Below are 16,498 nucleotides of genomic sequence, written 5' to 3'. Positions count from 1 at the left end.
CCCGGGAGCCACCTCTGTGTCCTCTCACACCCCCGGGGCCACCCGGCCGTGTCCCTGCGTGCCTCTAGGGCCACCTCCCACATCCCTGCGCCCCCCAGGGCCACCTCCGTGTCCCCACGCACCCCCAGGGCCACCTCCCACGTCCCTGTGCCACTCAGGGCCACCTCCGTGTCCCCATGCACCCCCAGGGCCATCACCCACGTCCCTGTGCCCCCCAGGGCCACCTCTGTGTCCCCATGCACCCCCAGGGCCACCCCCCACGTCCCTGCGCCCCCCAGGGCCACCTCCCATGTCCCCACACACCCCCAGGGCCACCCCCCACATCCCTGTGCCCCCCAGGGCCACCTCCCACATCCCTGCGCCCCCCAGGGCCTCCTCCGTGTCCCCACGCACCCCCAGGGCCACCCCCCACGTCCCTGCGCCCCCCAGGGCCACCTCCGTGTCCCCACGCACCCCCAGGGCCACCTCCCACATCCCTGCGCCCCCCAGGGCCACCTCTGTGTCCCCATGCACCCCCAGGGCCATCACCCACGTCCCTGTGCCCCCCAGGGCCACCTCTGTGTCCCCATGCACCCCCAGGGCCACCCCCCACGTCCCTGCGCCCCCCAGGGCCTCCTCCGTGTCCCCACGCACCCCCAGGGCCACCTCCCACGTCCCTGCGCCCCCCAGGGCCACCTCCGTGACCCTCTTACGCCCCCAGGGCCACCCGCCGCGTCCCCACGCACCCCCAGGGCCACCCCCCACGTCCCTGCACCCCCCAGGGCCACCTCCGTGACCCTCTTAGGCCCCCAGGGCCACCCGCCGCGTCCCCGCGCCCCCTCACCGGGCGCGCAGCTGTCGACGAGGGCGCCCAGGGCCCGGCCGCTCTGCCAGTCCTTGCTGAAGTTGGTGATGGGGATCTGGGGCAGGCGGTTCTGGATCCAGCCCAGCAGGCGCTGCTTCGGCGTCTGCCGCTTGGCCTCCTCCTCATCCTCCTCGTCCCACATGGGCATGGAGATGGAGTAGTGCAGGATCAGCGTCCAGATCAGCCCCAGGATCAGCTTCAGGTTCCCGTCCACGATGGCCTTGCTGTCTGCGGGGGGCGCGGGGGGAATCAGGCCCCCGCCGGGCCCCGGGGGGGGACGCAGCGCCCTCGCGGGGGGGGAACCCGCCTAGGACGCGGCGGGGGGGCGTGAGGATGCAGTGCCGCCGCGGGGACACGCGGGGACACGGCACCCGCGGGTGGGAGCCCGGACGCCTGCGTCCCCATGGCGGGGTGAGGGGGGACAAGAGGCCCCGGGGGGACGCCTGGGTCCCCGTTTGGGGTTTGGGGGGCGCGAGGGCGGGTGCCCGGACCCCCGGGACCCCGCTAGGGGTTTGGGTGGGTGTGTCACGGCGGGAGCCCGGACGCCTGGGTCCCCGCCGGCGGTTTGGGGGTGCGAGGGCGGGTGCCGGACGCCTGGGTTCCCGTTTGGGGTTTGGGTGGGTGTGTCACGGCGGGAGCCCGGACGCCTGGGCCCCTGCTGGCGGTTTGGGGGTGCGAGGGCGGGTGCCCGGGCCCCCGTTTGGGGTTTGGGGGTGTGAGGGCGGGTGCCTGGGTGCCTGGGCCCCCGTTTGGGGGTGTGAGGGCGGGTGCCCAGGCCCCCGTTTGGGGTTCGGGGGTGTGAGGGCGGGTGTCCAGGCCCCAGTTTGGGGTTCGGGGGGGTGAGGGCGGGTGTCTGCTCGCCCGGGCCCCCGTTTGGGGTTCGGGGGGGTGAGGGCGGGTGCCCAGGCCCCAGTTTGGGGTTCGGGGGGGTGAGGGCGGGTGTCTGCTCGCCCGGGCCCCCGTTTGGGGTTCGGGGGTGTGAGGGCGGGTGCCCAGGCCCCAGTTTGGGGTTCGGGGGTGTAAGGGGGGGTGTCCGCTCGCCCGGGCCCCCGTTTGGGGTTCGGGGGTGTGAGGGCGGGTGCCCAGGCCCCAGTTTGGGGTTCGGGGGTGTGAGGGCGGGTGCCCAGGCCCCAGTTTGGGGTTCGGGGGGGTAAGGGGGGGTGTCCGCTCGCCCGGGCCCCCGTTTGGGGTTCGGGGGTGTGAGGGCGGTTGCCCAGGCCCCAGTTTGGGGTTCGGGGGGGTTCGGGCGGGTGCCCAGGCCCCCGTTTGGGGTTCGGGGGGGTAAGAGGGGGTGCCCGCTCGCCCGGGCCCCCGTTTGGGGTTCGGGGGGGTTCGGGCGGGTGCCCGCACGCCCGGGTCCCCCGCCCCGCGGGAGGGGGGTGAAGGGGGGGAGGGAGGCGCCGCGGGGTGGGGGATGGGGCCCCAGACGCCGCCCCCGGCCCCACCCCCCGCTCCAGCATTTTTTGGCCTTATATGGGCTCGGGCACCAGCGAGGCCCCGCCCCCCCGGCGCCCCCCGCGCCCCCCCCCCCCCCCCCGCGGCCCCCCGGATCCCCCCGCGGGGACCCCCGCCGCCCCCCGGGACCCCCGGGGCCGCCCCCCGGCGGGGCCGGGCCCGGCCGCGGACGAGCGGCCCCCACGCGGGGCCCCGGGGCGGGCGCGGCCGCTGCCGCCCGCAATCTGTGCCCGCGGGATGCGGGGAGCCGCGGGGCGGGGCCGCCCCCCCCCCGCCCCGCCCCGCCGGACCGGGCCCCCCCGCATTCCTGGGGTGGGAGCGGGCCCGGCCCCCCGCCTTTGTTACGGGGCCCGGGGGGGGGGGGGGGGGGGGGGGGGGCCGAGGCGGCCCATTGCCGGGGGGCTCGGGGGGGGGTCCCCCAAAGGCAGCCATTGCCGGGGGGGCTCCCCAAGGCAGCCAACTACTTATGGGGGCCTGGGGAGGGGGCTCCCCAAAGCCCCCCGTTACCTATGGGGGCCCGGGGGGGTTCCCCAAGGCGGCCCATTCCTATGGGGGCCTGGGGAGGGGGCTCCCCCCGTCACCCCATCCGGGGGTTCCCCAAGGCGGCCCATTCCTATGGGGGCCTGGGGAGGGGGCTCCCCCCGTCACCCCATCGGGGGGTTCCCCAAGGCGGCCCATTCCTATGGAGGCCTGGGGAGGGGGCTCCCCCAAGGCATCCCGCCCCTACAGGGGCCGGGGGGCTCCCCAAAGCCCCCCGTTACCTATGGAGGCCTAGGGAAGGGGCTCCCCCCATCACCGCCTTAGGGGGGCTCCCCCAAGGCATCCCGCCCCTACAGGGGCCGGGGGGGCTCCCCAAAGCCCCCCGTTACCTATGGAGGCCTGGGGAAGGGGCTCCCCCCATCACCGCCTCAGGGGGGCTCCCCAAGGCATCCCGCCCCTAGGGGGGCCGGGGGTCTCCCCCAAATCCCCCCCGTTACTTTCGGGGGCCCGGGGGGGGGCTCCCCGAGCCCCGGCGCCTCACCGATGGAGACCAGCTTGATGTTCTCCCTCTCGAGGAACTCGAGGGCCACCGAGACGTTCTCCAGCTGCATCTGGCGGAAGGTGGGGCGGGCGTTGTACTTGCGGCCCATCTTCTTCTGGCTGAGCACCTCCAGCAGCGCGATCAGGCGCAGCCCGTCGCCCAGGTCGGTCTGCAGGTTGCCCACCCGCTTCTGCACGCACTTGAGGTGCTCGTTGCACCAGCGGGTGAAGGTGTTCTGCTGGATGCGCTTCCAGGGCGCGTCCTCCGCCAGGTCCTTCTCGGTGGCCGGCATCTCCCCGTCCGCCTCGCCGCGGGACGACGCCTCCTGCGCCCGGGCGCGCCCGGCCGCGCTCATCCCTTTAGCGGGGGGGGCGGCGGGGGGCGGCGGGGGGCGGGGCCGCGGCTGCGCCTGCGCCGGGAGCGCGGGGAGGGGGCGCCGCCTGCGGGGGGAGAGGGGCGTCGGGGGGCGCCGGGGGGACCCCGCGCCGGGGGGACCCCCCCTGCGCCCCCGCGTGGGACCCCCGCCCCGGGGGGGACCCCCGCGCATCCCCACCCGGGGACCCCCACGCTGAGGGACCCCCCCTGCGCCCCCGCGTGGGACCCCCGCCCCGGGGGGGACCCCCCCTGCACGGGGACCCCCACGCTGGGGGACCCCCGCGCACCCTAACTGGGGACCCCCGCGCCGGGGGGGACCCCCGCGCATCCCCACCCGGGGACCCCCGCCCCGGGGGGACCCCCCTGCACGGGGACCCCCACGCTGGGGCGACACCCCGTGCACCCCCACCTGGGGACCCCCACGCTGAGGGACCCCCCCTGCGCCCCCGCATGGGGACCCCTTGGTGCACCCCTAACTGGGGACCCCCACGCTGAGGGACCCCCCCCCTGCACCCCTGCCTGGGGACCCCCCCGCTGCGCCCCTATTTAGAGACCCCCCCGCTGCGCCCCTCTTTAGGGGACCCCCCCGCTGAAGGACCCCCTTACTGCTCCTCTATTTAGGGGACCCCCCCGCTGAAGGACCCCCTCACTGCGCCCCTCTTTAGGGGACCCCCCCGCTGAAGGACCCCCCCGCTGCGCCCCTCTTTAGTGACCCCCCCGCTGAAGGACCCCCCTGCTGCGCCCCTCCTTAGGGGACCCCCCCGCTGAAGGACCCCCTTACTGCACCCCTATTTAAGGCCCAACCGCTGCATCCCTATAGGGGACCCCCCCCAAGGAGGGACCCCCCCCCGTTTCGGCACCCCCGCGCGCCCCTACCTGGGGCACCCCCAGACCCCCCAATTTGGGGAGACCCCCGCCTCGGGATCGGCCCCCCCCGTCCCCGATCGGGGGGCGGTGGGGGGCTGCCACGCCCCGCCGTCACCGGGGTCCCCTCGCACCCCGGCACAGCCCGCGGGGGTCCCACACCCCGCAAGGGGTGCGACCCCCCCCCAAAGAGGGGTCCCCAGCCCCGCAGAGCCTCCTCGGACCCCCCACCGCTCCCCGGCCATGGGGGTCCCCCGGCCCACGCAGGGGGGGGCTCCTCACAGGACCCCCCAGGGGTCCCGGGCCCCCAAAAGAGGGGTCCCCCCCCCGCTGCCCCCCTCTCGGGGGGTCCCCAGCTCCCCACAGGGGGACCCCAGCCCCATCCAGGGGGGGGTCTCCTCATGACAGCCCCGCGGGGGTCCCTGAGGGGGTCCCCAGACCCCCAAAAGGGGGGTCCCCCCCGCTGCTCTCCCCACAGGGGGGTCCCCCAGCCCCATCCAGGGGGCTTTCTCCTCACAACACCCCCCAAGGGTCCCTCAGAGGCTCCCCAGACCCCCAAAAGGGGGGTCCCCCCCGCTGGTCCCCTCTCGGGGGGTCCCCAGCTCCCCACAGGGGGGTCCCCCCAGCCCCATCTGGGGGGGGTCTCCTTACGGCAGCCCTGAGGGGGTCCCCAGACCCCCAAAAGAGGGGTCCCCCCCCGCTGCCCCCCTCTCGGGGGGTCCCCAGCTCCCCACAGGGGGGTCCCCCAGCCCCATCCAGGGGGGTTTCTCCTCACAACACCCCCTAAGGGTCCCTCGGAGGCTCCCCCAGACCCAAAGAGGGGTCCCCCCCGCTGCTCTCCCCACAGGGGGGTCCCCAGCTCCCCACAGGGGGGTCCCCCAGCCCCATCCGGGGGGGTTTCTCCTCACGACAGCCCTGAGGGGGTCCCTGAGGGGTCCCCAGACCCCCAAAAGGGGGGTCCCCGCCTTTGCCCCCCACAGGGGAGTGCCGAGACCCTCTGGGGGGGTCCCCCGGCCCCATCCAGGGGGGTTTCTCCTCACGACAGCCCCGCGGGGGTCCCTCAGAGGGTCCCCAGACCCCAAAAGAGGGGTCCCCCCACTGCTGCAATGATGAGGGGGGTCCCCACACCCTCTCAGCGGGGTCCCCCAGCCCCATTCAGGGGGCTTCTCCTCATGAGACCCCCCCCAAGGGTCCCTCAGAGGCTCCCCCCGACCCCAAAACAGGGGTCCCCCCCACTGCTCCCCTCCCAGCCCCATTCGGGGGGGGTTTCTCCTCACGCCCCCCCCGCGCTCCCTCAGAGCCCCCCGACCCCCAGAAGAGGGGACCCCCAGCCCCATTCGGGGGGGGGGGGGGTTCTCCTCACGCCCCCCCCGCGCTCCCTCAGAGCCCCCCGACCCCCAGAAGAGGGGACCCCCAGCCCCATTCGGGGGGGTTTCTCCTCACGCCCCCCCCCCCCGCGCTCCCTCAGAGCCCCCCGACCCCCAGAAGAGGGGACCCCCAGCCCCATTCGGGGGGGTTTCTCCTCACGCCCCCCCCCGCGCTCCCTCAGAGCCCCCCGACCCCCGAAACAGGGGACCCCCAGCCCCATTCGGGGGGGGGGGGGGTTCTCCTCACGCCCCCCCCGCGCTCCCTCAGAGCGCCCCGACCCCCAGAAGAGGGGACCCCCAGCCCCATTCGGGGGGGTTCTCCTCACGCCCCCCCCCGCGCTCCCTCAGAGCCCCCCGACCCCCGAAACAGGGGACCCCCAGCCCCATTCGGGGGGGGGGGTTTCTCCTCACGCCCCCCCCGCGCTCCCTCAGAGCGCCCCGACCCCCAGAAGAGGGGACCCCCAGCCCCATTCGGGGGGGTTTCTCCTCACGCCCCCCCCCCGCGCTCCCTCACAGCGCCCCCCGACCCCCCAAAACGCGGCGCCCCCCCCCCGGGGGGGGGTGTTTCTCCTCACGCCCCCCGCCCCGCGCCCCCCCGCAGCCCCAGGCTCACCGGAGCGGTGCCGGGGCAGGGTCGGGAGGGAGCCGGGGCGCGGAGGGGCCGCAGCCGCTGTGGCCGGGGCTGGGGCCGGGGCTGGGGCCGGGGCTGGAGCCGGGGGAGCCGCGGCCGCCGCGCGGGTGGCGGTTGCCGGGGGGGCGCGCGGCGCGCGCGGCGCCTTAATTGGTAACGGGCGGCGGGAGCCCCGCCCCCGCGGGGGGGCGAGGGGGGGGCGGGAGGGGGGGGCGATAGGGACCCTATGGGGAGCCTATGGGGTGGGAGGGGGGGCCATAGGGACCCTATGGGGCGGGAGGGGGGGCGATAGGGACCCTATGGGGAGCCTATGGGGTGGGAGGGGGGGCGATAGGGACCCTATGGGGCGGGAGGGGGGGCGATAGGGACCCTATGGGGAGCCTATGGGGTGGGAGGGGGCCTATGGGGAGCCTATGGGGCGGGAGGGGGGGCGATAGGGACCCTATGGGGACCCTATGGGGTGGGAGGGGGGGCCATAGGGACCCTATGGGGACCCTATGGGGTGGGAGTGGGGCTATAGGGACCCTATAGGGACCCTATGGGGGGGGAGGGGGGCCTATAGGGACCCTATGGGATGGGAGGGGGGCTCTGGGGGGCCTATAGGGACCCTATGGGGCAGGAGGGGGGCCTATAGGGACCCTATGGGGCAGGAGGGGGGCTCTGGGGAGCCTACAGGACCCTATGGGGATCCTATGGGGTGGGAGGGGAGCTCTGGGGAGCCTATAGGGACCCCATGGGGCGGGAGGGGGAACAATAGGGACCCTATGGGGAGCCTATGGGGTGGGAGGGGGGGCAATAGGGACCCTATGGGGTGGGAGGGGGGCCTGTGGGTTGGGAGGGGGGGCCATAGGGACCCTATGGGGACCCTATGGGGCGGGAGGGGGGGCGATAGGGACCCTATGGGGCAGGAGGGGGGCTCTGGGGGGCCTACAGGACCCTATGGGGATCCTATGGCATGGGAGGGGAGCTCTGTGGAGCCTATAGGGACCCCATGGGGTGGGAGGGGGCTCTATGGGGTGAGGGGGGGGGCTACAGGAGGCCTATAGGGATCCTATGGGATGGGAGGGGAGGCTACAGGGGGTGGGAGGGGGCCCTAGGGGGCCTATAGGGACCCTGTGGGGTGGGAGGAGGGCTCTGTGGGGCCTATAGGGACTCCATGGGGTCGGAGGGGGCTCTATGGGGTGGGAGGGGGGATACAGGGGGTCTATAGGGACCCTACGGAGTGGGAGGGGGCTCTAGGGCGCCTATAGGAACCCCATGGGGCGGGAGGGGAGCTCTGTAGGGCCACGGGGACCTATAGGGACCCCATAGGGCAGGATAGGGCCTCTATAGACTAGGGGGACCTATGGAGACCCCATAGGGCAGTGAAGGGGCTCTAAGGGGACCTATGGAGAAGGGAGACCTATAGGGATGCTATAGGGCAGGAGAGGGGCCCTATGGAGAAGGGGGACCTATAGGGACCCCATAGGGCAGGAGAGGGGCTCTATGGAGCCCTATGGAGAAGAGGCACCTATAGGGACCCCATGAGACAGTAAAGGGGCTTTACAGGGCCCTATGGAGAAAGGGAGCCCATAAGGACGCTATGGGGCAGTAAAAGGGTTCTATGGAAAAGGGGGACCTATAGGGATGCTATGGGGCAGAATGGGGGCCTATAGGGGCCCCACGGGGCAACAAAGAGGTTCTATGGCACCCTATGGAGAAGGGGACCCATAGGGACCCCATGGGGCAGTAAAGGGGCTCTATATCACCCTATGGAAAGGGAGGGCCCGCGGGGATTCTATAGGGCGGAACCGGGGCCCTATGGGGTAGGGGGACCCACGGAGATCCCCCGGGAGCGGGGAGGGCCCACAGGGGCCCTATAGGGCAGGAGGGGCCCGTAGGGACGCCACGGGGGGGGACGGGGACCCTATAGGATGCCGTGGGGCCCTATAGGATGCCGTGGGGCCCTATAGGGCCCTGTGGGGCTGGGCCCCCCCGGCCCTTTGGGGTCAGGAAATGAGGCAGCGCCGGAAGCGGCTGCGCCAGCTGGGGCCGATAGCGCGGGGTCGTTACCGGGGGGTCGTTACCGGGGGGTCGTTATGGGGGGGTCGTTACGGGGGGGGTCGTTACCGGGGGGCACCCGTTACACGCCTGCGCGGGCGCCGTGCCGCTTGCACATGTGCAAACACGCGTGTTACACGCCTGCGCGGGCGCTGTGTGACTTGCACATGTGCAAACACGCGTGTTACACGCCTGCGCGGGCGCTGTGTGACTTGCACATGTGCAAACACGCGTGTTACACGCCTGCGCGGGCGCTGTGACTTGCACATGTGCAAACACGCGTGTTACACACCTGTGCAGGGGCGCTGCGGCACTCGCACGCAAACACGCGTGCCACGCGTCTGTGTCGGTCGCTGGTGCCGCATGTGCAAACATACGCGTTACACGTCCGCGCGTGGCACCACCTCGCTCCCCCACGTGCAAACGTGTTACGTGCCCGCGGAGAGCATCGCGTTCTCACACGTAACACGCGTGTCGTGTAGCGAGCCGTGTTGCTCCCACACATACACGTTACACGCCTGCGCGGGGCACTGTGACTCCCCCACGCGCAAACACGCGTGTTACACGCCTGTGCGGGCACCGCGTCGCTCCCCCGCGTGTGTTACACGCCCGCCCGGGCGCCGTGCGGCGCACACGCGCGTGACACGCCCGCGCAGGGCTCCGCGGGAAGGGGGTTTGGGGGCACGGGGGGGGGGGGGGGGGGGGGCAGTTGCCCCCCTCGGGGTTTTGGGGGCCCCCGGGGGCCGGGCTGGCTCCCTCCCGATGATCTCACCCCCGCAGGAATCTGGGGGGGGGGGGGGGGGGGGCAGGGACGTCATTGAGAAATCCCGGGTGGGGGCAGGGCCCCCCCCCCGCCCCCGCCACGGGCAGGAATTCGGCCCCCGGCGCTGAGTCACGGCGGGTTCGGTGTAAACACGGCCCCGACCCTGGCGCTCCTTCCATATAGGGCCCGAAAGCGCGCCGGCCCCCCCTCGCCCCCCCGGCCAAAAATAGAACCCCGGCGTCCGGGCGGCCCCTCGGGACCCCCCCCCCGCCCCACGGCGGCCGCCGTGGGGCGGGGGGGGGGGTCCCGAGGGGCCGCCCGCCCCCCCCCCCCCGTAATTAGCAGCAATTAGCATCGCTCTGCACCTCTTTAATCCGCGCGCGGCAGCGGGGGGCGTCAGTCCTGGGGGGGCCCCGCGGCCTCGGGGACGTCCCCGAAGCGCTGCTGCAGGGCGGCCACCCGGCGCTCTGCGGGGAGAAAGAGGGGGTCGGACCCCAAAAATGGGTGCCCCCCCCCCACGCAACTCCCACCCCCAACCCCCCCCCCCCCGGGGGGGTTTTGGGGTGTCCCCCCCCCCCACTCACCCATCGCCCGGTGCTGGGCGCCCCCCGCCAGCCGCGTCACCTCCGCCGCCGTCTCGCCCAGCTGCGCCACGGCCCCCAGGCTCTGGGGGGCAACGGGGGGGCCGTGGGGTGCCGGCAGACCCAGGGCCCCCCCATGGGGCACAGGGACCCCCAAGCCCCTATAGGACCCCCCAGTCCTCCCCTATGGGACCCAGGGACCCCCCCAGTCCTCCCCTATGGCACGCAGGGACCCCACAGCCCCCTATAGGACCCCCCAGTCCTCCCCTATGGGACCCAGGGACCCCCACAGCCCCCTATAGGACCCCCCAGTCCTCCCCTATGGGACCCAGGGACCCCCCAGTCCTCCCCTATAGGGCCCAGGGACCCCACAGCCCCCTATAGGACCCCCCAGTCCTCCCCTATGGGACCCAGGGACCCCACAGCCCCCTATAGGACCCCCCAGTCCTCCCCTATGGGACCCAGGGACCCCACAGCCCCCTATAGGACCCCCCAGTCCTCCCCTATGGGACCCAGGGACCCCCACAGCCCCCTATAGGACCCTCCAAGTCCTCCCCTATGGGACCCAGGGACCCCACAGCCCCCTATAGGACCCCCCAGCCCCCTATAGGACCCCCCAGTCCTCCCCTATGGGACCCAGGGACCCTCCAGTCCTCCCCTATAGGGCCCAGGGACCCCACAGCCCCCTATAGGACCCCCCAATTCTCCCCTATGGGACCCAGGGACCCCCACAGCCCCCTATAGGACCCCCCAGTCCTCCCCTATAGGGCCCAGGGAGCCCCACAGCCCCCTATAGGACCCCCCAATCCTCCCCTATGGGACCCAGGGACCCCCCCAGTCCTCCCCCATAGGGCCCAGGGACCCCCCCAACCGCCTATGGGGTCTAGGACGCCCCCCAACACCTTCTGTTGGGGCCCAGGGTCCCCCACAGCCCCCTATGGAACCCAGGGACCCCCCAAATCCTCCCCTACGGGGCCCAGGGACCCCCAAAACCCCTTATGTGACCCAGGGACCCCCTAAATCCTCCCCATCGGGCCCAGGGACCCCCCCCCCCCCAAGCTCCCTATGGGGTGCAGAATGCCCCCCAACACCCTCCCATGGGGCCCAGAGACCCCCACAACCCCCTATGGGGCCCAGGGACCCCCCCAGTCCTCCCCTATGGGGCCCAGAGACCCCCACAACCCCCTACGGGGCACAGGGACCCCCCCAGTTCTCCCCTATGGGGCACAGGGACCCCCCAAACCACCCGACCATGTCTGGGGGCCTGTGCCCCCCCACCCGGCAGCCGTGGGGCGCCCCGGGTTGCCCCCCCACCTGGACGAGCTGCTGCAGGCCCTGCCAGACGGGGGGGGCCAGGGGGCCGCAGGGGGCGAGGGCGGGGGGCTCCCCCGCGGCCAGGGGACCCCGGGGGTCGTGCAGCTCCATCGCCCCGAAAGCCACGGCCAGGGCGGCGAGGTCGCGCGCCGCCACCCCCAGGGCGGGCAGGGCGGGGGGGGCCGGGCCCGGAGACCCCCCCGTCAGCTCGGGGCTCTGCGGGAGAGAGGCGTCAGGAGGGGGACGGGGGGCTCCGCGCCCCCTCCCCGGGGACCCCCGGCCTCACCTGCGCCTCCAGCAGCTCCAGGCGCCGCCGCGCCGCCCCCAGCGCCGCCTCCAGCTCCGGCCCCGAGGGACGGGGTCTCCTGGGGAGGGGGTGTCAGTGCCGGCCGCCGGGGCCCCCCCGGGGGAGGAAGGGCCCGGGGTCCCGCGCACCCACCTGGGCCGGGGGCTGTCGCAGTCGTCGAAGGCGGGTGGCGAGGGGGGATGCGGGGGGCTGAGGGCCGCCCTCCCCTCGGGGGTCTCCAACACCTCGCACAGGAACTGAGCGGTGCAGTGCAGGGCGCTGCACCTGGGGGGGGAAAGGGGGGGGCAGCCGGGGGGGCCGGGGGTGCCCGGGGGGGGGGCCTGGGGGGCGCAGCCGTCCCTACCTGCTCTCGGGGGAGCCCCCGCTCTCCTCCCCCGGCGGGGGGGCCGCGTCCAGCAGGTCCCTGATGAACTCCAGCTGCTGCTCGGGGGGGGCCGTGCCCTGGGGGGGGGGGCGTGCAGGGGTCACCCCCCGGCCCCCCCCGCACCCCCTGACCCCCGGCCCCCCACCCCCCAGCTCCCGCCTCACCTCCACCAGCGCCACGTCGTCAGGCCGGCACAGCATCAGCGCGGCTCCCAGTTTGGCCAGTTCTGGAGGAGAAGAGGCACTGGTTGCGCCGGGAAGGAGGTGCTGGGGCAGCGGGGGGCAGGTTGGGGGGTGTCGTACCCTGAAGCCGGGCGTCCTTGGGGCCATCGCGGAGGGCGTCCAGGCGGGCGGCGAGGGGGGGGTGCACCCTGCGGGGAGGGGGGGGTAACGGGGGGCGGCGGGTGAGGAGGGGGCGCAGGGGTGGGGGGTGGGGGACGGGGAGCCCCCCCCCCGCCGCCGTACCGGGAGCAGACCCACTCCAGCAGGGCCAGGCGCCGGGCCGAGGGGGTGCAGAGCAGCCGCAGGGCCTCGGCCGGCTCCAGCGGGACCAGCGGCGCCACGGAGGGGCACGCCAGCGCCTGCGGGGAGCGGGGACGGGCTGTCAGGGACCCCCGGGGGGCGGACGGGGCTCCGCGGGGCTGGCACGGCCCGGCCCGGCCCCCCGAGGTACCGGAGCCCCCTCCCGCCTCTGCTGAGGTAACCGGGCCCCCCCTGAGGAACCGGAGCCCCCTCCCGCCTCTCCTGAGGTAACGGGGACCCTGAGGTAACCAGAGCCCCCTCCCGCCTCTCCTGAGGTAACGGGGACCCTGAGGTAACCGGAGCCCCCTCCCGCCTCTCCTGAGGTAACGGGGACCCTGAGGTAACCGGAGCCCCTTCCCGCTCCCCCTGAGGTAACCGGGACCCCTGAGGAACCGGAGCCCCCTGAGGTATCGAGCCCCCTTCCCGCCCCCCCGAGGAACCGGAGCCCCCGCTCCCCGCCGCCACCTCAAGCCGCTCCAGCGTTGCTGCCGCCGCCGCCGCCGCCATTTCCCGCCCTGAGCGCCCGCCCCTCGCCGATTGGCCGCCGCCGCGCCGCCGCGCCCGCTGATTGGCCGGCGGCGCCGGGCGGCCCCGCCCACCGGGCGCGCGGCGCAGCTCCTGCGCAGTCCCCGCCCCGCCCTCCTCCTCCCGCCCCGCCCGCCGGCTGCCATTGGCCAGCGCGCCCCCGCCTCCGCCAATGGAGAGACTTCCCGCCCTGCCGCGGGCGGGCGCGCCGCGCGCCCCACGCCATTGGTGGCCGCCCGCGCTCCGGCTCCGCCCCTCGCCGCCTCTCGGCCAACGGGAGCGGGCGGCGCGGCGGCGCCTGCGCGGAGGGGCCCCGCCCCCGGAAGTGCTCGGAACGCGCCGAGGCCGCCGCCGCCGCCGCCTCCGGGTCCCCGCGGCCGCCGACGGGTGAGGGCGGGGCCGGGCACGTGGGCGCGTGACGTCACGGCCGGGCGGCGCCGGTTGCTCGGCAACCGCGGGGCGGGGGGGGGTGGGAGGGGACTCGGGCGTGACGCCACCGCCGCGTGGGAGGCTGGCGGCGCTGCGTGACGTCACCGCCGGGCAGCAGCCTTCCCCCTCATGACATCACCGCCGGCTTCCGGCCGCGATGAGGTCACGCCGGCTCGCCGCGGGGCGGCGGCCGCGTCGCGACGCCGTGCCGTCACACGGCGGCACCGTCCCGCGGGGGGCCCCCGGCGTGAGGTCACGGCCCCCGGCGTGAGGTCACGGCCGCCGGACGCGAGGTCACGGCCGCCCGGCGCGAGGTCACGGCCCTGTCGTCCCCGCAGGCCGCCATGGCGCTGGAGCCGGCGGAGGCGCGGGGGGCCCGGCCGGGCGGGGCCGAGGCCCGCGCCCGCTTCCGCGTCGCCCGCTTCATCATGGAGGCCGGTAAGGGCGGGGCGGGGCGGGGCGGGCGGCGCGACGTCACGGCGACGTCACGGCGACGTCACGGTGACGCGGCGGCGCCGGCAGGCGTGAAGCTGGGGCTGGGCTCGGCGGCGCTGGCCACGGCCTGCGCCGCCTTCCACCGCTTCGCCCGGGCGGTGGGGCCCGCCGCCCCCCACGACCCCCACCTGGTGGCCGCCGCCGCCCTCTTCCTGGCCGGGAAGGCCCAGGGCACCCCCCTGCGCGCCCGCGACGTCCTCAACGTGGCGCACAGGTACCCCCGGCACCCCGACCCCCCGCGGGGAGCCCTGGCACCCCAAACCCCCCCTCGGGGCAGCCCCAACCCGCCCCTCGCCCCCGGGGCACCCCAAACCCCCCCTCGGGGCAGCCCCGACCCGCCCCTCGCCCCCGGGGCACCCCGAAACCCCCCCTCGGGGCAGCCCCAACCCGCCCCTCGCCCCCGGGGCACCCCAAACCCACCCTCGGGGCACCCCGACCCGCCCGCGGGGCACCCAGGCACCCCAAAACCTGCCCTGGGCCCCCCAGTTGCCCCTGGGCCACCCTAAAACCCACCCTGACCCCCCCAGCACCCCCCAAACCCACCCTCGGGGCACCCTGACCCCCCTGGGGCACCCCAAAACCCACTGTGACCCCCCCAGCACACCCCAAAACCCACCCTTGGGGCACCCCAAACCCGCCCTGGACCCCCTGCGCTCCTGGGGCACCCCAAAACCCACCCTTGGGGCACCCTGACCCCCCTGGCACCCCAAAACCCACCCTGGGCCCCCCAGTTGCCCCTGGGCCACCCCAAAACCCACCCTGACCCGCCCAGCACCCCCCAAACCCACCCTTGGGGCACCCTGACCCCCCTGGCACCCCGACCCCCCGGGCACCCCCAAACCCACCCTTGGGGCACCCTGACCCCCCCCAGCACCCCAAAACCCACCCTGACCCGCCCCAGGGCACCCCCAAACCCACCCTTGGGGCACCCTGACCCCCCCCGGCACCCCAAAACCCACCCTGACCCGCCCCAGGGCACCCCCAAACCCACCCTCAGGGCACCCTGAGCCCCCCCGGCACCCCAAAACGCCCCCCGGCCTGCCCCGTACGACCCCGGGGGGCCCCCGGCCCCGGAGCCCCCCAGGCCAAGCCCCGGTGCCCCCAGGTGCCTGCACCCCGGGCAGCCCCCCCCGGGGCTGGACGGGGGGTTCTGGGGGCTGCGGGACAGCCTGCTGCAGTGCGAGCTGCTGCTGCTGCGCGTCCTCCGCTTCCGCGTCCCCGTCGCCCACCCCCACAAGGTGAGACCCCCCCCGGGACCCCCCCGGGACCCCCAAAGGCCTCGCGGGCACCCGTGGGCCCCCCCGACCCCAAAGACGCTGGGAGCACCCGTGGGACCCCCCCCCCCGTCACCCGAGTGGCCCTGGGAGCACCCGTGGGACCCCCGCACGCCCTTAGGGACCCCTGGGACCCCCCCCTACCCTTAGGGACCCCCATGGGGACCCCCCACACCCCAGGGACCCCCCCATGCTCTTTTAGGGACCCCCCGGGACCCCAGAGACCCCCCTGTGCCTTTAGGGACCCCCACACACACACACTTGGGACCCCTGAGACCCCCCCAATGCCCCCGGGACCCCCGTGGGCCCCCCCACCCCCCCAGGACCCCCTGGGATCCCCCCCAATGCCCCCGGGACCCCCCTAACACCCCTTGGAACCCCAGGGCCCCCCCCAATGCCCCTGGGACCCCCATGGACCCCCCCTAATGCCCCAGGGCCCCCCCCAATGCCCCCAGGACCCCCCTGGCTCCCCCCCGATGCCCCTTGGACCCCCAGGGCCCCCCCCAATACCCCTGGGACCCCCCCCTAACGCCCCTTGGACCCCCATGGACCCCCTCTAATGCCCCCGGGACCCCCCCCGATGCCCCTGGGACCCCCATGGCTCCCCCCCAATGCCTCTGGGACCCCCCCCAATGCCCCTTGGACCCCCATGGACCCCCTCTAATGCCCCCGGGACCCCCCCGGGCCCCCCGGGGTGCCGCGGCGGGGGTCCCTGACGCCCCCCCTCCCCCCCCGCAGTACCTGGCTCAGTACCTGCTGGCGCTGGGGCGCTGGGGGCGGCGGGGGGGCTGGGGGCACCCGCGGGTGCCGGGGGTCTCCTGGGCGCTGGTGCGGGACGGGGCGGCGGGGGGGCTGGGGCTGCGCCACCCCCCCCAGCACCTGGCCGCCGCCGCCCTCCACCTGGCCCTGGCGCTCTGCGGCCGCCCGGCCCCCCCGGGGACCCCCCCGCGATGGTGGCAGGTAAGGGCGGGGGGCACGGCGGGGGGGGGGGGGTAACGGGGGGGTAACGGGGGGGGGTAACGGGGCCGCCCCCCCCCCCAGGTGCTGAGCCCGGGGCTGGGCCCCGAGGAGCTGGAGGAGATCGAGCGGGAGCTGCTGGGGCTCTACGGCCTCGACACCCAGGTGGGGGGCGACCCCCCCCCCGGGCGACTGACCGACCGACCGACGGACGGACGGACAGACGGACCCCCCCGCAGCCGCCCGCTCCGTAACGTGTTTAATTACCGCCGGCCCCGCGACGGGGGGGGGCGCGCACGCCCCGGTGCGCTCCCCCCCCCAATAAATAATTACATACATTAAATCGGAATAAATTAAAACGCGCCCCCCCC

The 16,498-nt window shown here is 75.2% G+C and overlaps 3 protein-coding genes across 3 annotated transcripts in view; 1 reads left to right on the top strand and 2 right to left on the bottom strand.

Annotated features, from left to right (window-relative positions):
- FLNA (filamin A) overlaps positions 1–6,648 on the bottom strand; it is a 30,372-nt gene extending 23,724 nt beyond the window's left edge. Inside the window, 3 exon segments of the mRNA XM_082334349.1 lie at positions 824–1,072; positions 3,321–3,760; positions 6,540–6,648. Of these exon segments, the coding sequence (XP_082190475.1) occupies positions 824–1,072; positions 3,321–3,675 (604 nt within the window). The 5' untranslated portion in view covers positions 3,676–3,760; positions 6,540–6,648.
- Positions 6,649–9,756: 3,108 nt separating this feature from the next.
- Positions 9,757–12,954, bottom strand: HAUS7 (HAUS augmin like complex subunit 7; the record flags this gene model as incomplete). The annotated part of the gene is made up of 10 exons (XM_082334330.1): positions 9,757–9,827; positions 9,945–10,026; positions 11,256–11,471; positions 11,542–11,620; positions 11,695–11,826; positions 11,906–12,003; positions 12,091–12,152; positions 12,229–12,296; positions 12,391–12,506; positions 12,913–12,954. The coding sequence occupies 10 exons, from the start codon at positions 12,952–12,954 to the stop codon at positions 9,757–9,759; spliced, it is 966 nt and encodes a 321-aa protein (XP_082190456.1).
- A 338-nt stretch (positions 12,955–13,292) lies between these two features.
- CCNQ (cyclin Q) lies at positions 13,293–16,469 on the top strand (the record flags this gene model as incomplete). The annotated part of the gene is made up of 6 exons (XM_082334329.1): positions 13,293–13,359; positions 13,740–13,839; positions 13,924–14,110; positions 15,002–15,134; positions 15,909–16,130; positions 16,212–16,469. The coding sequence occupies exons 2-6, from the start codon at positions 13,746–13,748 to the stop codon at positions 16,467–16,469; spliced, it is 894 nt and encodes a 297-aa protein (XP_082190455.1). The 5' UTR covers positions 13,293–13,359; positions 13,740–13,745.
- Positions 16,470–16,498: the final 29 nt, after the last annotated feature.

This window comes from Platalea leucorodia (assembly GCF_965183815.1).
Source record: "Platalea leucorodia genome assembly, chromosome: 33".
In the NCBI taxonomy this organism is placed as follows: Eukaryota; Metazoa; Chordata; class Aves; order Pelecaniformes; family Threskiornithidae; genus Platalea; species Platalea leucorodia.
This window is presented reverse-complemented; position numbering and strand designations above follow the sequence as displayed.